Source organism: Argentina anserina, chromosome 7 (genome assembly GCF_933775445.1).
Source record: "Argentina anserina chromosome 7, drPotAnse1.1, whole genome shotgun sequence".
NCBI classification, from domain to species: domain Eukaryota; kingdom Viridiplantae; phylum Streptophyta; class Magnoliopsida; order Rosales; family Rosaceae; genus Argentina; species Argentina anserina.
Window position 1 is genome coordinate 623017 of NC_065878.1, and position 27294 is coordinate 650310.

General features: G+C 37.9%; 1 protein-coding gene across 1 annotated transcript; it reads right to left on the bottom strand.

The window, feature by feature from the left end:
* Nucleotides 1-20591: 20591 nt before the first annotated feature.
* On the bottom strand, nucleotides 20592-26069 carry LOC126802257 (S-adenosyl-L-methionine-dependent uroporphyrinogen III methyltransferase, chloroplastic). Its single transcript, XM_050529862.1, has 5 exons — nucleotides 25177-26069; nucleotides 24812-24889; nucleotides 24637-24706; nucleotides 22595-22872; nucleotides 20592-21326 (listed from the first exon to the last, which is right to left on the bottom strand). The coding sequence occupies exons 1-5, from the start codon at nucleotides 25723-25725 to the stop codon at nucleotides 21177-21179; spliced, it is 1125 nt and encodes a 374-aa protein (XP_050385819.1). The 5' UTR covers nucleotides 25726-26069; the 3' UTR covers nucleotides 20592-21176.
* Between the last annotated feature and the right edge of the window lie 1225 nt (nucleotides 26070-27294).

A 27294-nucleotide genomic window follows, 5' to 3' on the forward strand; every position in this document is an offset into this window, starting at 1 on the left:
ATTGAAGAACTAGTCGAGACGTGTGTGATACCACACTATCCTTAAGACGTTTACGCCTCCTCTACCGGTGCAAGAATGTTTAGCGTTTGTCTCACAGATAAAGCGACTAAACAGTTATATGAAGTTACACTACTAAATAGAACTCTCAACGAACTCGAAAAGTACATATTTCTATCACCTATGAAAAACTAAGAACACTTTGAGAGAGGAAGAGCTGATTGTGTTTGAAATGATTTTACAATAAAAGATGATGGATATTTATACAGTGAGGATTTGCAATCTGCAGTGACTAAATGGCTGTTATAGGAAATCAAAAGATCATAACATATATGAGTTACATATGTTACAAGCAATGATTTCAATCTGCTACAAACTTCTCCATAACACACAATAATATTTTCAGTTATAGTTGTTACAAAAAAAAGAATTTGAACAGTTAAGAGAAGTTGAAACGTCCAAAAAGAATTTTCAGAAATGCAAAAAAAATATGTGTTCCGACCCTCAATTCGGTGTTGCATTCGTGTTCGCATGTCGCACGGACATACATGAGTTTTCCTTGTGATCTGAAATTTGCACCTCCTGCTCGTGCGCGAGAGGGTATAAGGGAGTTTACACACTTTACAATCCATAAACAATGGATTTCATATAAAGCATTTCCAACACTTCTCTTTTCCAATGTGGGACAAATACTTTCTCTCATTTTAAGTAGTCATCTTTGAGTGACAACTTCTTATTCACCCACTAACCAAATTACACAAACAAACATATGATCTTGTAGCTCTCATTATCGAGAACTAAAATCTATGTTCATCTTTGATTAATTATAAGTTTAACTTAATTTAATTAATCAATTAAAATTCGGTTTTAAATGGTTTATTTAACCATTTTTTCAACAATTCCCCACATGAATGAAATTGGCCATCAAAGACTCGATAGAATTTGGTGATAGATTTCTACGGTTGAAACATGTAAAAGATAGGTAGGTTTGACTCTTTGAACCTTCCCTTATAAAAGTATGCTTACTTTACTAACTAAATGGTAGACGCGGTGTCTTTGAACTATTCGTCATTTGTGTAAATGATGACATACTTCACACAGGAGTCTCCCTGGTACATTTCGGTTCTCATTTTTTGTGTTCATTTCGGCCATAGAACACACGCCTGGTTCTGCAAGTAGTTTGATAAGAGTTATGCCCTCATTAACTCACTAGAAGCGGCCCCACTTCTCTCTTGCATAGGTGATCTCTTAATTAAGAGTAACCCACATTACTCTGCTCGGTTTCCCGACGCATAAGAATCATTAAAAGTTTTAGCTTAACCTAATCCTTACGGGTATCACTGTTTTTCATCACAGGAATGGACTTGGGGAATTCCCCACAGTGATCCGAACTAATCTCCATATTTTGGTTTTCCCTTTTGAACCTAGATCTTGGGATCTTTAGTCAGCTAGGTTGGGTATCAATTGTAGTGATTTTTAATTTTCAATAGGCATTAGTCTCATTCCCTTCGATGATTTTTCAACTAACTCTCTGTTAAACCATTTGGTCAAAAGATCAACAATAGTCTATAGAGATAACTCCAGTTGAGAGTAGTTGTCTAATGGTATTATGTCTTCGACGAATGTGTCTAGACTTACCATTATACATCTTGCTATGTGCCCTGCTAATTGCAGATTGACTATTACAATGTATACTAATCGCAGACACAGGTTTTGTCCATCTATAAACTAGCGTAACCATTCTGCTTCCTCCCCACATTTGTCTGGTGCTACAAACTCCAACTCCATTATGGATCTAATTATAACGGTTTATTTTAAGTACTTCCAGGACACGGCTGCACCCCCTAGTGTAAATATATATCCGCTAGTAGACTTTGAGTTTTTCATGTCAGATATCAAGTTCGCATCAGTGAACCCTTCTATAACAGCTGGGTATAATGTGTAGTGCAACCCATAGGTATGAGTATACCTTAAGTATTTGAGTACTCTTCCAATCGCTTGTCAATGCATAAGTCCAGGATTACTCGTGTACCTACTTAGCTTATGAACCACATAAGCTAGATCTGGTCTTGTACAACTTGTTAAGTACATTAGACTTTCAATTATTCTTGAGTACTCTAATTGAGAAACACTTTCACCTTTATTCTTGGAAAAATGTAGATTCATATCTACAGGAGTTCTAACAATTCCAGAACATTCCTTGTCAAATTTCCCAAGAATATTGTCTACATAGTGTGTTTGATTCAACACAAGCCCTTCTTTTCACGCCCCTAAATCCGAGACCATTATTATATGGATATGTGGTTCCTGAATTAGAGGTTTGACCTTAAAACCAATAAAATTTCCTCAATAAAACCGACAGAAAAATATGTCTGAATAATACTTTTATTCGAAAACAAAAGCAGAGTTATTTTACAATATCGGATTTAGAAATATTGAATTTTAGCGAAGATACATGAGTTTCGCATTTATTGTCTTGATATAGTAATTGAATAAAACTACTATTTTTATTTAGTAAATTCATCACATTCCCCAAGCATCTGCTTATTACCTGAAAATAAGATTATGTAGCATCATGAGTAACAAAGACCTAGTAAATACATAGTACATTCTTATAATAATTTGACTAATGAGAAATTCAAATATGAACAACCAAGTAAAATATACCAAGAACCAGGTGTATCTGGTCACACGAATTCTTACTTATGCATATAGATATACATATCATAATTAATATATTCAATCAATTATGTGAATTTTCAAGAAAACTAGTAACTAATCACAAAGTCACATGTTAGGGTTCACGTTTGCCGAAAACACGGATAAGCCTCAACATACCGAGACCAACACCAAAGTATGTATACTCAAGGTCAATTCTCCTATGAGTATAATAGTGCACTATCTGTAGGAACTAGGGCCCAAGGCCAACTCACAAAGTACAAAACAATTTTACCAGTAATTCACTTAAGCACTGGGTAGTACTAATCACCCGGCTTCACACCTCCATCTCAATAACGTCAATAAAGTATCACAAAATTTAGTAATTAACACAATAATTAAATACTAATAAAGTATATAACCTCACATCAAGATATAAATACTTATCAATAACTCAATATATGCATGAAATAAACAAGTTAATAAACTTGAAAGTAAATGTGCAATAAAGTAAATGTACTTTAAATTAAAAGTAATTAGACAATATTAGTTAGTAGTCAAAAGATTAATAGTCATTTCTCCTATAATAAGGAAAGTCTTTGTCCAAAATAGCAATTGTCCTTCAAATAATAGTGGTAAAATCTGTCAACTTTCCTTATCGATAAATTAGGTAAGTGAGGAGTCTATGTTCAAGGATTTTTCGTAAGGAATCCAATAGAATAAGTCATACAGTCCAGTTCAAAGTCATTGAGTCCAAAAAGTTCAGACGCAATAGCAATGCAAAAACAGATCATCAAGTTATCATCTTAAATGTCTACGTATTCTACTTGTAACAAAAATTTCATCATTTCTTCTGAAACTTTCTAAATTAAAATTAGAGTTCTTAAACTTTAATTTAATATAAATTTTTCGGAAAATAGTTAAGAAATGAGTGAGATATGAGTTTTTAAAGTCGTGAGTGTTACAATAGATTTTCAGTGAGTTTATTAACTCTAACTTTGATTAGCCATAATTTCTCAATTTTTAAACATTTTTGAGTGATTTAAAAGCCTAAATTGAAGCATTTTTATGTGGAATTTAATGTTATTGTTACCGTAGACAAACTCAGATGTTATAAAATACGAAAATATAGCTCTTACTAAAACATGGTCTTTTCCATTTTATTCTTGTTATGCACTTTGATAAATCTTAAAAGACAAAAGATTATAAGGATGTAAGATGTACTTACCTTGAAGTTTAGGTGTGAATGAAGATTTTGATGTGGATCCAAAGTTGGATTACTTTAGTAAAGAAAAAACTCGTTTAAGAGAGAAAGCGTGAATGCTAGAATTTTAGCTTGAGGAACATGGGCTTGTTGAGTTTTTTATAAACTAAGGGAACTCTAGACTTACAAATATAAATAGGCCAAAAAGGAACACAAAAATGTTGAAGTGTGAAGATAGCTTGAGGCAGTTCACAAATATAAATAGGCCAAGAAGGAACACAAAAATTTAATCATCAACTACCCTTCTTGACTTAAGAGACCAAGAATTAATATGAGTGATAGCTTAGCTAGTTAGGGTGGTTGTTCACAATGAAAAAGAAAACAAACAGTGTGATGGGGTAAAATATAAAAATCAGCTAGGTTCAAAACATATTGGCATAAGAATTATATATATGTGTAGATATAACAAACACATTTATATGTGTTATTCTAAAAAGTAAAGAAATTTAGTATATTCTTTCCATAATATTTTCAATATATTTGCACTATCTAACACTAATATAATGCATAAAAGATAATACTATTAGTATTAGTCTTAAACTCGAGTACAAAGTATCGAGTATACGCAAGAAATATGAGCTAACGTACTCAAATTGTGGTCTAATACTTACAAAAAGGAAATTTCTCTATCTTTGAAAGTATGAACCTTAGCATAATTGGTTTCTAAAGAGAAATATTATAAGAAAAATTGAATTAATTCTAAGTAAATATAACCTTAGAGTACTAAGTAGTAAATACTAAATTTCGGAGTATTACACTTCTGATGTTCTCATAATTTAATCCCTAAAATAATATCAGCAAGTCCCAAGTCTTTCATATCAAACTTGGAATTCAACATGTCATTAGTGGACTTGATCATCTTATCGTTGCTCTTAACGATAAGCATATCATCCACATAAAAATATAGTATGACATATCCATTTTCAGTGTCTTTGACATATACACATTTATCACCATCATTTATTCTGAACCCACTAGTGATCATGGCATTATCAAATTTCTCATGCCATTATTTTGGTGCTTGTTTTAAGTCATATAATGACTTAACCACTTTGCACACCTTCTTACTCTGAGAAGGAGTAGAGAAACCTTCCGGCTGTTCCATGTAGATTTCTTCTTCTACATCTCCATTTAGGAATGTCGTCTTTACATTCATTTGGTGTACTTCAAGTTTGCGCAACGCTGTAATTGCAAGTACCATCCGTATGGAGGTTATTTTCGTCACAGGAGAATAAGTGTCAAAATAATTCAAACCCTCTTTTTGCCCATAGCCTTTAATAACAAATCTAGCCTTGTATTTGTCTATAGACCCATCCGCTTTTAATTTCTTTTTGAAAAGCCACTTGGAAGTCAAAGGCTTACAACCAGGTGGAAAATCCACTAATTCCCAAGTGTGATTTTGTATGATGGAGTCAATCTCACTTTTGATTGCTTCTTTCCACAGAGGACCATCAATAGAGCTTACTGCCTCTTTGAAAGTACGGAGATTACCTTCAACCATATATAACAGGAAGTCAGGTCCATAGGATTGTGCGGTCCTTGCCCTTTTACTTCGTCCAGGTTCAACCTCAGCCTCAGACTCATATTCTTGATCCTGAGCATCATCAGTTTAAGCTAGATTGTCTTCATGTGCCCGTTTAGAAGAATAAGATTCCTCTCTAGACTTCCGTGGAAATACATTTTCAAAGAAAAATGCATTTCTCGATTCCATTATTGTATCCTTATGGATTTCAGGAATACTCGAATCGTGGATTAGGAATCGATAAGCCGAACTGTTATGTGCATAACCAATGAAGATGCAATAAACTATTTTAGGTTTGAGAATCTTCACTTTTGCCAAACATCCCCATACTCTTAAGTATTTGTAGGATGACTTTCTCCCATTCCATAACTCATATGGATTTTTTTTGGACACCTTATTTAAAAGGTAATTTTCCGTGAGAATCGCGTCTCCCCACATGTTGGGTGACATCTCAGAACTGAGTAGCATAGCATTCATCATATCCTTTAAAGTACGATTTTTGAGTTCTGCTACACCATTTGATTGTGGTGAGTATGGAGTAGTCCTCTGATGTATAATCTCATTCTGAGCACAAATCTCAGCAATTGGCGATTCATACTCATCCCCTCGATCACTTCTTAGTACCTTAATTTTCTTGTTGAGTTAGTTCTCAACCTCATTTTTATAGAGAATGAATTTCTCTATAGCCTCATTTTTTCTTTTAGCAAATACACATAGCAATATTTTGTGCTATCATCTATGAAGGTAATAAAGTATTTATTATTCCCTCTAGGTAACGTTGATTTTATATCACACACATCTGTATGAATCAGATCAAGGGGTTCACCGTTTCTTTCAACACTTATGAATCAGATCAAGATGATCTAGTCAGTTTTGCCTCTATATAAGTTTCACACTTATGTTTTAACTCAATTTGAAATTTTGGTAAGTGTTCCATGTTAATTAACTTTCGCAAAGTATCATAATTAACATGTCCTAGTTTACCATGCCATAAATTGGAAGACTCAATCATGTAGGTGGAAGTAGAAACTTCATTCATTTTATGGATCATAGTCATTACATTCATTTTGGGATACATAGCCCTTACCCACAAACATTCCATTCTTGGATAAAACAAGCTTATCAGACTCTCACTATGCAGAATCCATGAGTGTTCAGCAGTGCACCAAAAATCAAGTTCTTACGGATCTCCGAAACATGCAGGACATTGTTTAGAGTCAGCTCCTTTTCAGAGGTCATCTTCATAATCACCTTTCCATTCCCCTTGATGGTGGAGGTAGCAGAGTTCCCCTTGTACAAAATCTTCCCTTCCTCTGATGGTTCAAAGGTGGAGAACATCTTCTTGTCAACAAAGACATGCTTGGTGGCTCCATTGTCCATCCACCATTCCTTGGGGTTTGAATCCACCATGTTCATCTCAGATATCATGCAACAGAGGTTCGTGTCCGCAACTACCTGAGTGATAGCTTCAACCACGTTTGCCTCCTTCTTGTTTCTTTTTACTTTCAAACCTTGGCTTTTTGGAGATGCCTCCTTTCGGCCCTAGCTTGGACTCTTGATACTTTCCTTTCTTGTTCTTGGAACCTTGACCATGTTCCATCATGTTTGCCTTGGCGGAGACGCCACTGATCCATACCTTCTTTTCTGATCCTCGGTTGTCCTCCTCAATGCAAAGCCTAACCTCCAGATCCTCCATGGTCATTTCCTTTCGCTTGTGCTTTAGATAGTTCTTGAAGTCTTTCCAAGCAGGTGGTAACTTCTCAATAGCATATGCCACTTGAAAGCTTTCACCTAGATGCATTCCTTCAGCGTGAATCTCATGCAAGATTAGTTGAATCTCAGAGAATTGACTCATTACGGTCTTGGAATCAGCCATCTTATAATCAAGGAAGCGGCCCACGATAAACTTCTTGGCACCGGCATCCTCGGTCTTATATTTTTTCTCCAATGATTCCCTTAGCTCCTTTGTCGTTCCCATGCTAATGTAAACATTGTACAATGAGTCGGCCAAACCATTCATGATATAATTCCTACATAAGTAGTCAAAATAATTCCATGAATTCACAGCAGCAGTCTTAGCTTTATTGCCTTGGTCATCTTCCTTGAACTCAGGAGCATTCTCTGTCAAAAGCCTTGCCAGATTCAGAGTGGTCAGATAAAACATCATCTTTTGTTGCCACCTCTTGAAATGCAAGCCGTTGAACTTCTAAGATTTTTCCCCATGGGATACTGAGACAGGTACAGCAGGAGCAACAGGCATAGTTGACACCAAAGGTCCTTTGCTATTTCCAGAATTTTCTCCGTTAGTCATTTTCGGAAACTGAAACACACACAAGGTGTAAGTTCACTTGAAAATTTGTAGATAAAATATCGATAACAAACTATATAAAAAATATCAAAATAAGCGTCTTACGATTGTTAGAAAAACAATGATATATTGCATATATAATTTAATAAACTAAATTATAAATAATTATAGCACAACATTAAAAATTAATGACGAAGAACACGAAATAAATTCAATATGAATTCAACCAAAATACCGAACGATTGATGATTGAAGAACTAGTCGAGACGTGTGTGATACCACACTGTCCTTAAGACGTTTATGCATCCTCTACCAGTGCAATGATGTTTGGCGCTTGTCTCCCAAGATAAAACGACTAAACAATTCTAGGAAGTCGCACTACTAACTAGAACTCTCAACGAACTCGAAAAGTGCCTATTTCTATCACCAATGAAAAACTAAGAACACTTTGATAGAGGGAGAGTTGATTGTATTTGGAATGATTTTACAATGAAAGAATGGTGGCTATTTGTTGGCACCCCTACTAGCATAGAGCTAGTATGGCATGCCACCGAGCATAAGCATCACTCTCTAGGCGGATTTACAAGTCACTATGTGGCTCAACCATGATATTCATAGCGTACCTCGTCATACAAGCTTTCCAATGATAGTCAGAACTCAGCAAGACACCACCGGGAAGTCACATTTCCGACCTCATCAAGATGGCTCTATAGTAAGCCTAGAGGGGCACTTGTCTCACATTGAAGAAATGTAAATGAGAGGGTTTCCCTCACCTATAAAAGGGACCCCTCATCCCACTTAGAAGGGGGATGACTACATGTATAACTTAAGGCTATTTGCCTATACTAGTGGATTCAAGTGGATGTAGCCTACTCCAAGAGAGGGAGGTGAACCACTATACTTCTTGTGTCAAACTAACACTCACTAATAGCTAACTGTGCGATCAGCCACCCATCCGGTAATCACAACTTTAACATTGGCGTCGTCTGTGGGAAGCTGACAATTAGCTTCGTCGCTCACCACCAACAGACCTCCCACGGTCCCCCACACCCTGCAGTGCATGAGCTCACTACGGCGCAGTCAGATCTTAAAAACAAATTATGACCCTCCCGTGGTCCATGCCTTCCACAGTCACATTCTTCCACGCGACTGCTAGCACGATGCATGGCTACTCCCGTAGTCCCATGACTGCTATCGTAGTCTCATGACTGCTATCGTAGTCCCATGACTGCTATCGTAGTCCCATGACTTCTAGCGTAGTACATGACTGCTAGCGTAGTACACGGCTGCTAGCACGGTGCACAGCTACTTCCGTAGTCCCATGACTGCTAGCACGGTGCAAGACTGCTATCGTAGTCCCATGACTGCTAGCGTAGTACGTGACTGCTAGCACGGTGCACAGCTACTCCCGTAGTCCCATGACTACTAGTACGGTGCAAGATTGCTATCGTAGTCCCATGACTGCCAGACACGGTGCAAGATTGCTATCGTAGTCCCATGACTGCTAGCGTAGTACGCGACTGCTAGCACGGTGCACGGCTACTCCTGTAGTCCCACGACTGCTTTCGTAGTCCCATGACTGCTAGCGTAGTATGCGACTGCTAGCATGGTGCACGACTACTCTCGTAGTCCCACAACTGCTAGCGTAGTACGCGACTGCTAGCACGGTGCACGGCTACTCTTGTAGTCCCACGACTGCTATCGTAGTCTCATGACTGCTAGCGTAGTACGCGACTGCTAGCACAGTGCACGGCTACTCCCGTAGTCCCACGACTGCTATCGTAGTCCCATGACTGCTAGCGTAGTACACGACTGCTAGCACGGTGCATGGCTACTCCCAAAGTCCCACGATTGCTATCGTAGTCCCACAACAGCTATCGTAGTCCCATGACTGCTAGCACGGTGCACGGCTGCTAGCACGGTGCACGGCTGCTCCCGTAGTCCCATGATTGTTATTAGTCTCATGACTAATGCTCCATAGTTCCACGGTGGAACTCAACAGTCGACCCCCACGGTCCTACTCCGCAGTCGACTTTCATGGTCATGCTCCACGGTTGACCTTCGCAGCCCTCCGTAGTCGCCAGAGAAAATAAATCATTGCACAACGAACTACGGGACTTGCTTGCAAAGCCAACCAACCTGCAACAAAACACTACCATAACACAGAGAATTGAAAGTAAAATCTCTTCAAACCGGACATCTCCTCACGCAAAGCCAAAGCGGCTACTTGCAATCATTCCCCGTGCAAGGGAGCGTCATGCTTGGACACCTCCAACATGATTTTGGTACTTGCATAGAGCGCAACTCCACTCCACATTGACATAAGATAAGTAAAATGTTATGCCTCCCTACTCCTACTATAGAGTTAATTATTACCATGTCTTAGCATGATTTTATTACGCTATGAAGCATGCCTACAACATACTGCACTTGATATGCATGCCCACATGGCTTTCACGCATTGCCTACAACACTTTGTAGAGTTAGCCAGCAATGGCACTTAGCCATATCTTATATGTTAGAGAATGTGTGACGCACACACTTGAATGTCAAACTTGATTGTGCTAATGAAACTAGGAATTTTTCTAACCATTGTTCAAGAGAACAACTAAATTCCTTATGCAGATTGTTTCATCGCACAACACTCAGACACCACGGAGTCAGAAATTCTTTCCTTGCCAAAAAGTGAGAGACTACGCCCAAAAGAGCTCAAGATGTCCTCTGCGTAACGCTTATCTACGCTACGATGGATGCACTACACCCAAGAGGGCTCAAGCCGCGTAAATACGCGTACTAGGCCCAAGAGGGCTCAAGACGTCCTACGCGTAACGCTTATCTACGCTACGTGGATGCACTACGCCTAAGAGGGTTCAAGCCGCGCGCACTACGCCCAAGAGAGCTCAAAACATCATACGCGTAACGCTTATCTACACTACGATGGATGCACTACGCCCAAGAGGGCTCAAGCCGCGTAAATACGCGCACTACGCCCAAGAGAGCTCAAGACGTCCTACGCGTAACGACTATCTACGCTACCATGGAGGCACTATGCCTAAGAGGGCTCAAGCCGCGTAAATACCAGCACTACGCCTAAGAGAGCTCAAAATGTCCTATGCGTAACGCTTATCTACGCTATGATGGATGCACTACACCCAAGAGGGCTCAAGCCGTGTAAATACGCGCACTACGCCCAAGAGAGCTCAAGACATCCTACACGAAACACCTATATACGCTACGATGGATGCACTACGCCCAAGAGGGCTCAAGCCGCGTAAATATGCGCACTACGCCCAAGAGAGCTCAAGGCGTCCTACGTGTAATACTTATCTACACTACGATGGATGCACTACGCCCAAGAGGGCTCAAGCCGCGTAAATACGCGCACTACGCCCAAGAGAGCTCAAGACGTCCTACGCGTAAAGCTCACTACGCTACGATGGATGCATTATGCTCAATGTCAACATCCAAAAGCCATCTTACGCGTACCCTACTACGCTACGATGGACACACCACGCTCTAATTCAACGTTCAAAAAACGTCTTACGAGTAGGTCACTACGCTAAGATGCACACACTATGCCCGCAGTGGCTACGCACACTGCGATATAGGACGCACTAGCCTTCAAAGGCCATATTGGAAAATAGAAGCCACACTCGCCCGTAGTAGCCATATAAATCCAAAGCATCATCGCGGAAGACTACTTCGCCTAAGCACACCGCACACATACGCCATATCACTCGAAACCGCCTCGCTGACTAGGGGTTTCAGGGACTTACGCATACTGGCGTACTAGATCATATTCGGGACCATACATATACACACGCATCATCATGTGTCAAACACACATCGCGCCCTTACATTCTTATGCTATCCATGACAACGGACATACTTCATGCACATATGCTTTTATCTTTGTTTTGCAGGTTTGAGAGTTCCTTCTTGCTTAAGGAGTTCGGGGACTGGTATGGGTATGCCACTGCCCGGACACTTATGCTCAGTGACATGTTGATTGATAAACTCCCCAAGCAAGAAGTTCCTCTTACTTAGGTACTGCGGGGGGACATGTTAGCACCCCTACTAGCATAGAGCTAGTATGGCATGCCACTGAGCATAAGCATCACTCTTTAGGCGGATCTACAAGTCACTATGTGGCTCAACCATGATATTCATAGCGTACCTCGTCATACAAGTTTTCCAATGATAGTTGGAACTCACCAAGACACCGCTGGGAAGTCACATTTCCGACCTCATCAAGATGGCTCCATAGTAAGCCTAGAGGGGAACTTGTCCCACATTGAAGAATATGTAAATGAGAGGGGTTCCCTCACCTATAAAAGGGACCCCTCATCCCACTTAGAAGGGGGATGACTACATGTATACTTAAGGCTATTTGCCTATACTAGTGGATTCAAGTGGACGTAGCCTACTCCAAGAGAGGGAGGTGAACCACTATACTTCTCGTGTCAAACTAACACTCACTAATAACTAACTTTGTGATTAGCCACCCATCTAGTAATTACAACATTAACACTATTTAAACAGTGAGAATTTGTAATCTGCAATGAATAAAATGGTTGTTATAGAAAATCAAAAGATCATAACATACATGAGTTACATATGTTACAAGCAATAATTTCATTATGTTACAAACTGTTCCATAACACACAATAACGTTTCAGTTATAGTTATTACAAAAAGAATAATTTGAACAATCAAGAGAAGTTGAAACGTCCAAAAAGAATTTCTGGAAATGCAAAAAGAATATGTGTTTAGACCCTCAATTCGGTGTTGTTGTTACTACCCGAATCTTTTTGCCTTTTTTGCATGTTGAGGGTCATACCAAGTGTAGCGACTCTAAAAATTGACTTGTTGATGCATATATTTTTCGAGAAAACTTCATTCACTAAAGTTGTATGGCTCGTCGATACGAATTCGTAGACACGCGGTACGCCTAAATCGGAGTTCTTATGAAGAAGTTACGAATCAAAAAAGGCATTTGGGCATATTTGGAAAATAGTATATATATAGGGAAATTAAAGAGAAAAAATGGGAGAAAAAATCAGAAATTCGGGCCGGGTACTGTTCACCCGAAAAAGGAGAAAACACCCAGATTTTGTTCCTCCTGAGCCGCCGGATCTTCGTCGTCTGGCCACCATAGACCGGCGCACCGGTCCCGTTTGAAAAGGTTACTGCGTCCCCTATCGATTAGTGGCAGTGCCACCCGCTATTTCACCACCGTTTTGGAGCGGTGAAGTCCGAAAAGTCCCCTGAAGATGCACAGTTTCACCGATCTTCTCTTTGTCTGAACTCCCTCATCCGTCCACCAATCGATGAGATTATTGTCTCATTTTGAAGGTCTCCTTCCATACTACAAACTCTCCAAAAGAGTTAACTCAAATCGTTTTTTGCTAGGATAATCGAAGAAAATAAATTGTATGGTTTAAATTAGGGTTTTCGGTTTTTGTTAAATTGAAGTGTTTAGGCTCGAATTTGGACTTTGTGGTGAACTAGAAGTTGTTAGAAATGTTATTTAAATTGTGGTGGTGAAATTTGGTGGTCATTGGTGGTGGTCGGAATATGGCCGGCCGGCCGGCCGCCACTTCCAGCGGCGCTAAGGGCGGCTGCCGCCGTGCATGAGTTGTTTTCGACGGCTTTTTGAGTCGTTTGATTGATGTGGGCGGTGTTGAAAATTGTATAGAATGTTTTGAGGAGTTTTGAGGTGGAATACACGATTAATTCCCTGAATTAATCGTAAAAGAGATGAGATCTCAATCATTAAAACTGAGCACCCTCGGTTTTATGATCCTAGAATATTTTGGGGAGTATACGGAAGTCGTTTTTGAAGTTGGAGAATTTTTGGTTGAAGTTAGAACAATTTAGGTTCGGTTGATATTTTATAAATTATATAATTGAATTCTAAATGTGTCCTTTTACACAGTGCCAAGAGGATACTCGCCCCAAGGAGAGCTCGGAGCACCGATAGACGTAAATATACTGTGAGTGGACATTTATTTTTAAATCTATGTATGCATGACTATTGAGTTATTTATTCTCTTGGAATTATATCTTGTTTTATAAATATTTATTTGGAAATGGAATCTCCAGGAGATTGTGAAATTATTTTGATAGTTCTTTCAGAAATGAGATTTATGAGAATTTACGATTTATTACAAATTACCGAAAATAGGATTTTCGGAAAAATATATAATTCTAATTATTTTGTTTCTTTTATTTTAGTTTTATTCCTTTATTTTGTGACATGTGAGACATGTCGGGATATATATATATATATATATATATATTCAATTTTGTTATAGACAGTTGGAAATCGTATGTGGTATTATTTTCGGTCATCTAAATGAGTTGAATTACAAGTGGCTTGATCCCTTGTCAAAAGGGTAGGGTACATAGGCAGCCTGACTAAGGTTTGGGTGCAGCCACTATTATTTAGATTAAATATCAATTAATTTTCTATGTTGATGATGATCGATATATTGTGGGTTCGTTTAATGTTGGTTGCTAAGTGTTTGTATCGATTGATGGTAGATATGATTTTTGAATACTTGTATTGATTTTGGGGTTATAGGTTCATATTCATGGTAAGGTTATGATATGAATTGACTGGAATGGTATATTGGTTATTTATTTGTTCTCCAGTAAGCCCTATTAACTCGGTCATTCGATTTGAATCAACGAGGTATAAGCAAGCCCTATCAACTCGGCTATTTTATTAGAATCAACGAGGTATAGCCAAGCCTTATCAATTCGGCTGTTCCATTAGAATTAACGAGGTATAGACAATATATATATATATATATATATTTATATTTATTGTTGAATATTGGGCTTTCGATGAATATATTGATGAGCCATGTTCTGGTTAGTTAAGTAGGTTAACTGATTACGTTAAGGTCATGAGTTTAAACCTCATAAACATATATATTGGAATTTTTTATAAACAGTACGTCAACTATAGGCCACTACTAACTTTTATACATCTTCATTCCTCCTTATCCCGATCACTTGTGCATCTCCAACCTTTTACTGAGCTTTTGTGATGGGGATTGACGAAACCATTGTATCGATTCCAATCTCTGTTCTTTCATCTCTAATCCGGATTTATGCAATCCCAACCATATGCACATCTTGTATTATATAAGAAAATAAAAATCATTCGTGAAACACTCCGTCCCAAAACTAAACTATTTACGCAAATAAAATCCGATTTAAATCAACAATAACCCATATTCTAATCTAGAATATTTGTGATTGCACCCAAACCTTGGTTGGGCTGCCTACGTACCCTTTAAAAAGAATCAAGTCATTCGTATTTCAATTAAGTAAGATATAACACAAATGGGATAGAAGAAATAAGTCAATAATCCTTTGGAAGAAATAACTAGACTTTGTTGTCAACTTTCTAGTTCACAACAAAGTCTAGTTTCGAGCCTAAACAATCCAATTTCAACCAAACAGAAAACCCCCAATTTTCAAACCCTAGAATTCCTCTTATTCGATTTTCTTAGCATGATTCGATGTAGGTTAAATCCTTTGTAAGGTTTGTAGTATGGAATGGGATCTTTAAAACAAGATAAGAAATTCATCGATTGGTGGCCGGAGAAAGGAGTTCTGACGAAAAGGAGAGCGGCGGCAGTGGAGCTCCTCAGCGCCATTTCTTCTAATCGGCGACCCTCTAAGTTCCAAGATGCAACCGGTGTGGCGACCCAATTCGGCCGGATGGCGGAGAACTGACGGCAGTGACAAAAATTGGGTTCTCTGGTGAACAGTACCCGATTTCCCCTTTTTCTGATTTTCACCCAATATTTATACTATTTTTCAAAAATACTCCATACTCTTTTTGATTCATATACGAACTCTGATTTGGGCGTCCCGCATGTCTACAAATTCGTATCGACGGGCCCTATAACTTTCGTGAATGAAATTTTCTCGAAAAACTACACATCAAAAAGTCAATATTTAGAGTCTCTACACTTAACGACGCTATACAAGTAAAAATGTTCGGAGTGTGACAATTCGCCCATCCTTATAAAAATTTTGCCCTCGAAATTTACATACATGACAAACGAGGATAGGGTACAACTGCTTCATCTAATACTCTGGCTCCCAAGTAGCCTCTCGTTCACTTGTTGCTCACTAACATCACATAAATGACAATAAACTAAATAGAGTTATTATTTGATCGTCATTTAGAGACTAGATCTTCTAAACCAAACCGATAACGACAACCCTAATAACTTGTCCAAAAAATTCATGAAAGATTACCTTGTAAGCGCTAAGAAATTAATTCAGATGAGTAAAGACTCGTCCGAAATATCACACTCAACCTTGAGCTTTTTTAAAGTGACAAGATAACAGGGAAGTTACCCTCAACATCTCGTCCCACGAGGAATCACTAAAACATAAATTAACCAAATAGTCAAATTCTCAAGATCCATTAGCTCCTAACAAAAAGGACCCCCGTCCATAAAGATCATGACCTCCCAGTTCAAAACTGAATCAACAAGTGGTCCCACCACACTACGATCCAACAAAAATGTGTCACAAAATACAAGTATTGTAACATGTATCGAAATACGTACTACCCTTATTACTCCACACAATAGACAAGCTAGAACTCGAAATACCTCTCGAGTCAATGTGAAAACATTTCCTCCTATAAGTTCTCAACTCATAATTAAATCTAAATAATCGATGGTGTCACATCGATCCGTTACTGTGAAGTATAACATTCAACCAATTGGACCACTGTCAAAAGGAGATTACTAAAATAACCTAACATCTAAGGAGAGTCGTGTGGGGACCACTATCAAATGAGACATACCGAAATTTCGGCATAGTCTCCCTTGAAAGTAGATAACCCTACCTACATAAAAACGACGCTTCTAATAATAACAAAACCACCTCAACACCTAGAGTCATCTGCTCCTCCAATCAAAACGGCCCCGACATCATTTAAAACAAATTCAGGCATCAACAAAACAAATCACAACCTATAAAATTCATAAAGACGTCCATCACGCTATGAGGCGTTAGGACACATAACATCGATCGACCCCTGAAGCTTTCCGCTCCTCTTAAACCACAACCGCCCAACCCACTTTACGACAATAAGAGTCGTTAAACAACCTAAAATATAATTCCCGAGAATCTCATTCTTGAAGTAATTACTAAAATGCTGGAACTAACTTATCAATTTCTGAGATTTCCAATCTCGGATAAATATTCGACGAATAATAGAAAATAAACTAGCCCTGCTAGTCTCCGTAAAGTGATAATTAGAATATAGAATAGACTAACCCCGCTAGTCAAAGCAAATATAACAAATTATAACAGGAAATGGACTAGCATCGCTAGTCAAATAGGATAATCAATAAAAAGTAGACTAGTCCCTGCTAGCCTGAGTTGAATAAATAAGGATAACAACTGGCGAATGGACTAGCCCCGCTAGTCAAATAAAATAAGAAACGTCATGCAATATGCCCCTCAGGCAAATAAATACATATATAATCTCAAGTTCTCAATACCGTCATGTCACGTTCACGGAGAGGGTATTGAGTCGTCATGTCATTGTCGGCTATGTAACATCAGCTCCCAAACGAAAAAGTGATATAGTATGCTAGCATAATCATCTCAAAGTGTATGGCCTCGAAAAATAATGAGTGAACTAGCCCCGCTAGTCACAATAATAAATGAGGATAATCATACAAATAGATATCATTCTTATCCGTTGATCATACCCCATTTTATGTTGTTAAAGGAGAGGATACCAGAAAGAATGGCATATGATTCCGTTGATCATGCCCTCTTTATAGGATTAAAAGAGAGGATACCGGAATAAGAATAGATAGAGTGAGTATGGTTTCCAACTGTACATATAAATCTTAATATCAAATAAGAGAATTCAAATAAAGAAATAACATAATATGACATGTGGTATATCCAATCAAAACACGACTTGGGAGGTTTTCATAACAAGTAAGCAAGTTCTTTCAGGGACATGTCGCAAAATAAGGAAATAAAACAATTAATATTATCTCCTGGAAATCTCATTTCCGAAATATTCCATTAACCAAAGCCAAGGCAAAATAATCATATATGAAATTCAAATTAAACATAGGCACTTGGAAATCTCATTTCCTAATAAATATTCATCAAAATTTTCCGAGGATCCCATTGTCCGATAAGTATAGAAAAACTCCAAATATATTAACTAAGGCGTTAAATAAATCTCATATTCATTTCCCAAGTCAAATAAATAGAACTCTATCTAGATCATCAAGAAACAAAATAACAATATAATTACGGTTCCCAACCGAATAAATGAATAAAAGGACGTATACTCAAATAAAATTCAAGGAACCCCATTCCCGGTAATACTCACTCAATTTAATTATTCACAAGTCGTTATGAATAAATAAGAAATAAAACTCAATATAATGGAAAAATTAACTAATTAACATAATCAATATTTCACATTTCTAATCACATAATCACTACTTCAAAAGTACAATGGTTCGAGCGTTGAACCTAAGCTCTGATACCAAATGAAACACCTCGACCCAAAACTAACCTATTTACGCAAATAAAACTCAATTTAAATCAACAGTAACTCATATTCTAATCTAGAGATTTGTGGTTGCACCTAAACCTTAGTTGGGCTGCCTACGTACCCTTTAAAAGGAATCAAGTCATTCATAGTTCAATTAAGTAAGGTATAACACAAATATGATCGAAGAAATAAGTCAAGAATTTCATTCTCAAGTAATTAAATAACCAACACATCTGGTGAATCCAATTAATTAACCTTTGCTCTCCAGGACGAAAACATAAACAATCCAACAGGTGGATTTTCACAATTAACAATCCAATAATCCGTATTTTCAGTAAATCCTAACGATTCTTAGCTTCAAAAATTCAATCTCACAATTTATTCATGAATTCCCTATACCGAGTGGGTTATTTTGAACCCCACAACTCGGCCGGATTCCGCACCACGCGCTGCCGGCGGTGGTGGCGCTACCACTGTTCCGACGGTTTCCGATCATCACCAAATTTCATCAACGCAATCTACTCGACATTTTTAACAACTTTCTAGTTCACAACAAAGTCTATTTTCGAGCCTAAACAGTCTGACTTCAACCAAACCAAAAACCCCCAATTTTCAAACCCTAGAATTCCTCTTATTCAATTCTCTTAGCATGATTCGATTTAGGTTAAATCCTTTGGAGGGTTTGTATTATGGAATGAGATCTTTAAAACAAGACAAGAAACTCACCGATTGGTGGCCGGAGAAGGGAGTTCCGACGAAAAGGAGATCGGCGTCGGTGGAGCTCCTTGGCGCCATTTCTTCCGATCAGTGGAGCTAGGGGTTGCGACACCTACCTAGAACGAACGGCGACCCTCCAAGCTCCAAGATGCAACCGGTGTGGCTACCCAATTCGTCTGGATGGCGGAGAGCCGACGGCGGCGACGAAAACTAGGTTCTCGGGTGAACAGTATCTGATTTCCCCTTTTTCCTCATTTTTCTGATTTTTACCCCTTATTTATACTATTTTCCAAAAATACCCCATACTCTTTTTTATTCATAACTTTTTCATACGAAATCTGATTTGGGCGTGCCGCATGTTTATAAATTTCTATCGTGAAAGAGGTTTTCTCGAAAAACTTACACATCGAAAATTCAATATTTAGAGTCTTTACACTTAATGACGCTATACAGGTAAAAAGGTTCGTGACGTGAAAATTTGCATCTTTCTCTACTGTTTCATCATCAAGATTATACATCTTAGACTCAATTTCTCTATCATTACCTTCATCTATTCTATTCTTTCTCAGAGTGCAGAACATGACTAAAGCTTTGCTCGAAGAAGAAGATGAGTTAATATACTGGTGGATCATAGAGGGGATGGGTTGCAGTTGTGCTCGGTAGTAGGATGGGGGCTGAGATTAAAATTATATGTGAGGTTGATTTTTGGTGCGGTTAGATGCTTGATTGAGTTTTGATGAGTAGAAGTAGGTTTGAGTTTGAGAAATGCACATGTGCGGCCATTGAGAAGAGAACAATTAGAAATGGGTTGTGCATGAAGAGTGAGAGATGGAGTATAAGTGTGATTACATAAACAGCCTCTACTAAAACAAAAAGTACAATTGTTAACGGTGTTACTTGACGTGGTGTATATAATTTAGGTACTGAATGAAATTTGGTGTATTAAAGTTTAAGTTAAGAAAATTGGGTTTTAGAGTATCAATTAGTACAAAAGGAAAAGAAAGAGATAACATTAAGCGTAAAAAAAATGAGTATAAGATTAGCACTGAACCAACCTCAACCAGAGAAGTAGAATGGGTATAAGATTGGCACTGAACCAACCTCAACCATAATTCTAACTACAGAAAACTGTTAATGCATTTACCAAATGCCTATTTCACTTATACTTATTTTTACTATTATAAAACGAGCATGAGAGTATTACTAAATTACAAACTGACAGATTTATTCTTCTGTTATCAGTTTCTCAGAAATAAACATAGGGGTTGTAAAGTAAAATACAAATAAATAAATAAATAAAATTAATAGATAATTGTGGGGAAAAAATGTGGGTAGTCGAAAGTTATGATAAACAAATTTATGTATAAAAATATTCACTGGTAAAAGATAATAAGTTTTAACCGTGGCAACTTGTGAGCTACACCAAAGTGCACCCGAACACTAGGAAAGTTAAAGTCTTCCACAACGAAACCATAGTAATAAACGAAGAAGGAACTACTGATTCAAAACCCACAGAAACCATAGCTAATACAACAAAACGACAATATCCAGAGACCCAGAGTTATATTTTAAACTGATTACCAAACATGAATGAGCAACTTTATGTATGGTTCCAAATTCACAAAGAAGATTGTGGTACACAAATGGAAACAGACGTCTCTAATGCAAACCAAAATCTCTTGAACGAAATCTGATTACAAGATAATTAGATGAGTCCATCGATCAGGGCTCCTATGACAAGACTGGTTCCACATTAGAACCCTTTACGCTAATACCTAGGTATAAGATTAAAACAACCTCAGAACAGAATGCTCGTTTTCTCAATCTGCCAGTGAACAAAATCCCAGCTCCCCCTTTCACATCAATGCATGAAATTCATTATTTCCCGCACAAGGAAGCAGCATACTATGTTCTAGGCTTCTAGCACAAGCCAGCACTGTTTGCAAACAATTAGCTCCATGAAACAGTATCTACCTCCAGAAAAGAAGCAGCTAACTCATCTCGATCTTGAGCAAGATCATCCTCCATCATTCAAATTGATTTGAAATAAGGCTGGAAGTCCAAATAACGAAAATTATGAGCACTGAGTTCTGAAGCCAAAGTGAATGATAAAGGTACTTGTTGCATCACTCAATCGTGTCTATATGGCTCTGACAAGAGAGGCCACTTCATTCGAGGTATGTGGCCACAATGGTGAAAGTGCAACTACTTTCCCAATGACGATGAGTGTTGGTGATACCAACTCTGCTGATGTAATTTCATCAGCAAGCTCCTTCAGTTCCGCAAAGACCTGTATAAATGCAAAATCAACAATAAGGAAGTCAGTTAGGTTGCCTGCAAATGAAAAATGGAAATGATCATGAGCAAGCTGACTATAAGTACGCGAAGGCATGCGACTGATCTTGCTATTTAGGATGACTGTTAGCCAAGAATAGACCCCCTGGAAGGACTATAAAGATATAACAACTATCCCATTCTGGTGGCTTGAATATATATATATATATATATATATATATAGGCAAATGATTGTTACTTCTCTTGCTTGCAAATATCAAAATATGGACTACACTTTCTGCTTCCGATTTTATTTTCTATTAACCTATTCGATCGAAAAAGCTTCAACCAGAAGAATCTAAGCTTTTATTGAAAGCCAGACAGGAATAACATCACATGAGTACAGGGTTATCATTTCAAGAATAATGAACTGCTTTCGAAAGAAAAAAACTATATATGTGTGTGCATGTGTGTGTGTGTGTGTGCGCGGAGAATTTGCAAAAATTCATGGAGAATTTGCAAAAATTCATAGCATCAATGACTTTTCAATCAACATAGTTTGTATTGTTTCAATCCAATGCAAGCTTAATGTCTGATAGTTAACTTTTGTTTCAGGTTTTTACTGGGAAATTTCTACAAAAGTAGGTTTAATGTGTGTGGTGGAATGAGAAATGTATAGATAAATTAGAATATCATTATCTAAAACAGGTAAAGGTAGTTTATAAATATTGATTTTCGTGGAACTTTTTCCTTTCACTAATGATTTTGATATATATTAAAGCTTGCATCTCTTTTGCTAATTCCTTATAGATGCTACTATTTTTGCCTGAAAATGTTCACTTTCAAGAATTAAACCTCAACCCATGAACACTTGAAACCTGGAACTTCAGGTGTTGCATAAGGCTTCTGCCCAATCTATAAAATATATAAAGAATGGGCTGCAAACAAATAAAAGCATCATTTATAGTTCCACGCTTTAAGAAAGAAAAGTCCACTCTGTTTTTAAGTAAAAAGTTACTTAATATGATTTAAGGTAAAAATGCTTCCTAAACTTCTCCAAATTGCAGAATGACATATTCACCGACCATGACAGTCTCATCCTATTTGCCAAAGATGATAAACAATAGACGAGTGACATTTCTATATTCTCTACATGTAATATACAAAACAGAGGTCTCTCAGGTCATTATTTGATAATGAACTAGAGATGTCCTCAGGATTACTAGTATCAGGTAGATGGACACAGTTCAAATGCAACAGTTTCCAAATGAAAGAACATCTTACCATGCGCTGTTGAGGTGTGGTCCCTCGCTCAACTGCAACAGCAGGCGTTGTTGGTGGCAGACCATGATGGACCAACTTTTGCGCAAGAGAAGGTAGGGTCGACAAACCCATGTATACCACCAAGGTCGAATCAGGATCAGCTGCATTCTCTGCCACAAAAAGAGGATCTGTTCCTCCCTTCCTGGAGTGCCCAGTCAGAAATCGGACACTATTTGCAACACCTCTATGAGTTAACGGGATCCCGAGTTGTGCTGCTATCCCAGAAGCAGCAGTAATACCTGGAAAGTAATAAAAGATTTTGATTTTACACACAAGTCGAACAAGGATCAAAATATCGCTAACTCACAACATGACCACATCCTAGGTAAAAATAAATAATGCATGGAATTCTTCTACCTTATAACTAAAGGTAAACAGAAGAAAACGCCCTTAGTTTCTCCTCAATGGGTCCATGTAAAGTGTATTACCTTGGCATTTCACTTTCTTTTTCTCTTTATGTTATTTCACTAGTATTTCCTGCCCCTGCTTGGAAATTTGGAATTAAGAAAATACTTATATTGGTTCCAGCTATCACTTTTTTATGAGGTAGAGGCTAGGATTTGATAGTAAGCATAATGTAAACGAAAAGCACTATATTAATGTGTCTCCACAGCTCTTTGTGATTAGCAGGATACATAAAACATGCTAACCAGCAAACGCCAATGACCAAAAAGTACACAAAACAAGACCACCAAATTGCAATCAACCATAAACCTAAGAAAAGACAATAGACAATGAGGACAAATCAAAATTGAATCAAACCATCAGATTGTTAAGGGAACACTTGGAGGGAGAATATATATATATATATATATATATATACAGTCCCTATCCAGAGTGAAGGTTCATTCTGAAGTTTCAGAGTGAAGTTCCAATTTTGGCACACTTTTCGGTCAAATTTTTTCACCATAAGCGATTCAATATTTAGGTATGCTATTCAAGATCATCTCTACAAAATTCATCTAATTCGGACATCGTTAAGGTATTGAAATTAGATTAAATCAATGAATGAATTAAAACTGTTCAACGTGAACCGTTCGTGTAAATCTCAATTTTGAAAGCTCAAATCACTGTCAAATTGTATGAAACTTTATAGAGATGATCTTGAATAGCATAACTAAATATTGAATCGCTTATGGTGAAAAAATTTGACCGAAAAGTATGCCAAAATTGGAACTTCACTCTGAAACTTCAAAGTGAACCTTCACTCTGGATATGGACTATATATATATATATATATATATAATATAACCGAAGTTATATTGGATTTTTCTCAGAATGAACCTTTGACTTTGAAACTATGTAGCACCGACACCGATACCGCGACACCGACACCGCGACACAGCAAATCTTAAAAACCTAGATCCCGACACGGCGTCGACACGCTAATTTATATATAATTTAATATATATTAATGTGTAAATATATATATATTAATGTTCTTCTGCTACTGTTTAGATATATATTAATATATATATATATTATTAATGTTCTTCTTCTTCACATCTAGTCAATTCTCATCAGCCAAATATTTCTTGGGTTCTTGAATTTCAGAGAGACCCACTTCAATTCCCACCACAAAATCACAGATAAGGCTTTTTTATGCGTCGTTCTCTACTTTGAAGCAAAATAGAAGGAAAGTTACGAGGTGGGAACTGAGTGTTAAGGCTAAGGGCTTAGGTTTTTTAAAAAAAAAAATTCAAAATGCTGATGTGGCGTGTCAAAAACAGTAGGTAGCGTGTCGGTCAACGTGTCGGGCCGTGTCAAAAAAGTCAACATTTTCCGACACGCCACGTGGCGTGTCGGACAACGTGTCGGGGCGTGTCGGCGTGTCGGGGAGTGTCGGACACTCCGACACTTCAGCCTTTGAAGTGTCGGTGCTACATAGCTTTGAAAGGAATATGTAACTAAGGGAGACCTAAAGCTTCATGAGACATTCAAATATATTCAGAAAAAGGCTCAACTAAATGACAGCATTTATTAATAATGATTCATTATTGTACCTGGAATAATTTGCACTTGAATTCCCTGTTGTTGCAAAAAATCCATCTCCTCTCCACCCCTTCCAAACACCTAAAAGACGAACAGTAGGCTTCAATATAAATGCTACAAATTCCACATGTATATATGGAACAGTCATAAGTCATAACTTTCTGAAGATGAAATCTGGAAACTCACCAATGGATCCCCTCCTTTTAGTCTCACAACTGTAGCTCCAGCTTCAGCAAAACTCAGTAGCAATTCATGTATCTCCTCCTGAAATGGGAACAGCAAAAGAATCTTATCACTTACCAGTTCACATAATAATACCATACAATAATTATCACAGGTAAAATGTTTTGATTAGATGTTTAAAACTCAACGCAATACCTTTTAAGACCATTTCCAGTTAAAACTCCCACAAACCCAAATGCCCAATTCACCCAATTACACAAAGATTAAAAATTTACAGTTGAGGAACGCAGCCAGTTAGAAATCAAAGCGAAGTTTAGAATATGGTTTTGGCCAATTACAAGAAATGGTATAAAGATCAGAGCTTTAACCTGGGTTCTGCTATGGTATCCAGCAGTCTTGCCCACATAAACAAGTCTAGCATCAGAAGCAACAAAATCCAAGACATCATTGGAGACCAACCTATCATACAGCAATAAATCAGCACTCTGAATTGCTCTGACAGCTTTCAATGTCAGGAGTTCAGGGTCCCCAGGGCCAGTGCCCACCAGGAAGACATTGCCAGGCCCACACTTGCCTCCACCACACCCTCCTTCCCTTTCTCTCTTCTCTCTCTTCTCTCTCAGCACCTCAAGCAGCTTCCTCAGCTCTGGTAGCTGCAAAGCAATGTCATTCTGCCTTGTGAAATCAGAGCCAGCATCAGAGTCAGGAGGAGGGAGAGTTTGTGCCAATTGGGTGTTGTAGAGCCACTGGTCTCTCTGGTACCTCTCAAGAGAATGCTTCTCTGTGAAAGGGGAAGAAGTATAAGAATGGGAGGAGGAGTTGAAGTGAAGAGAGCAAATGGGTTGAGAGTTCAAGGAGTTGTTGGGTTTTCTGAAATGGGTGGAAGACAGGGATTGAAGCCTAACTACAAGAGCCATGGTGATTCAGAGACTGGAATGGAAGAGAATCACAAGTGTGGTTGTGTTGGGAATATAGCATTGAGGTTTTTGAGTAGTTTATGTGAGACTCTTGAGAGAGACGAGAAGGCCAAATTGGTCTTGCCTTTTGAGGTTTTGAGAGGAGAGGGGCACTGTTTTTTCCCTTCAGCTTATGTATTGGGCCGCCTTTGGTCACTTGGTACATTCCTCCTCATCTCACAAATTGCTCCCTTTCTAATTCTAATTATAGATCCTCCGCCGCCCACAGTTGGCCATTTTTATATTTTCATTTTTGTAAAAAAACAATTATTCGATAATTTCTGATAATAATCAACATAGAAGAGTGTACTCTGTCTGTGTGTAGAACTCTATATTCATTCCTTCGATTCCCAACATAGTACTTCACTAACAGGAAATACAGTATTTGATCGGCTAGCTTTAGTGTTAGAAATTCATGGTGTGTGTGTGTGTGAGCGTGTGCAGACCCAAAATAGATAAGAAACCCTGCCATGAAGACCATATGAGCTACTTTGTTATTGCAAAAGATGATAGATTACATGGGAGAACGATAAGAGTTTACAGGAAAATGATGAACGAGTAAGGGAGATGATGATGATGCAGACGATGATTTGTTATTCTTCCTCTTGGTGTACGTGTTTGCTGCTACTGCTGTTGTATCATCAGAGACCTTCAGCGATGATGGCATGCAACAGCACTTGAGAAAAGTGGAGAAAGCAGACATGATGGCATACAGTTTGTTGATGATACTTCAGATCGATATGGACGTACGTACACGAGAATGAAGGAAGGCTAGCTATAGAATTAACTCAATCCATAGCAAACAAGATTTATGATATGTATTGATCGACTAATCATACAGTTTTTAATTTATATAAATGATCCTTGATGCTTCCGCCCTTAAACTAGAAAATGACATCGTACACATCCGTTGTTATATTTATACATGTATAGAGCAGGATTAAGCGGAAACAAATTTACCGACACTTTATATTTGCCCACTTTGTGTCCCTTTTCTAAACTCATGTCATGTGTCCAATTGCTTAATTATTATCTAAATAAAGTTGAGAAAAGACACATGACATGAGTTTAGAAATGTGAGCATAAAGTGGATAAATGAAGGGTGGTCGGCAAATTTGCTCTTGGATCAAGCTGCATGCATTGTTTTTTTTTTTTACAAATGTACAAAATCAAAAATATCAATCGCAAATTGCATGTTGTCGTTTTATTTTTGTATCTGATAAAGTGATAAACAACTAAGACACATCAAACATTTTTTCGTGAGTTTGGTACAAACAATTTTGAAATTTGCATATGTAAAATCACAAAGTAATAATATAGATAAAGATAAATAGTATAGAACGTGTTCACACGCACTAGGTTTTGGAGAAATAATATATAACGTGTCCCAAGGTGCTGGCCTCTAGCCTCGCTAGAGTGCGGCATGTGCGGTCAAACGGAACGTGGGCTTTGTCCTCTGACTTTATGATCGGAGATTAGGGTGGGGTGGGTCTGAGGTTGGACCAAAATTTGTGGCAGTGTTGCATGGGA

Coding starts and splice junctions, on each gene's coding strand:
- LOC126802257 (XM_050529862.1), bottom strand. CDS start 25,725: ATGGCTCTTGTAGTTAGGCTTCAATCCCTGTCTTCCACCCATTTCAGA. Junction 24,890..25,176: donor GATACCATAGCAGAACCCAG/GTTAAAGCTCTG, acceptor TTCCCATTTCAG/GAGGAGATACATGAATTGCT. Junction 24,707..24,811: donor TAAAAGGAGGGGATCCATTG/GTGAGTTTCCAG, acceptor TTCGTCTTTTAG/GTGTTTGGAAGGGGTGGAGA.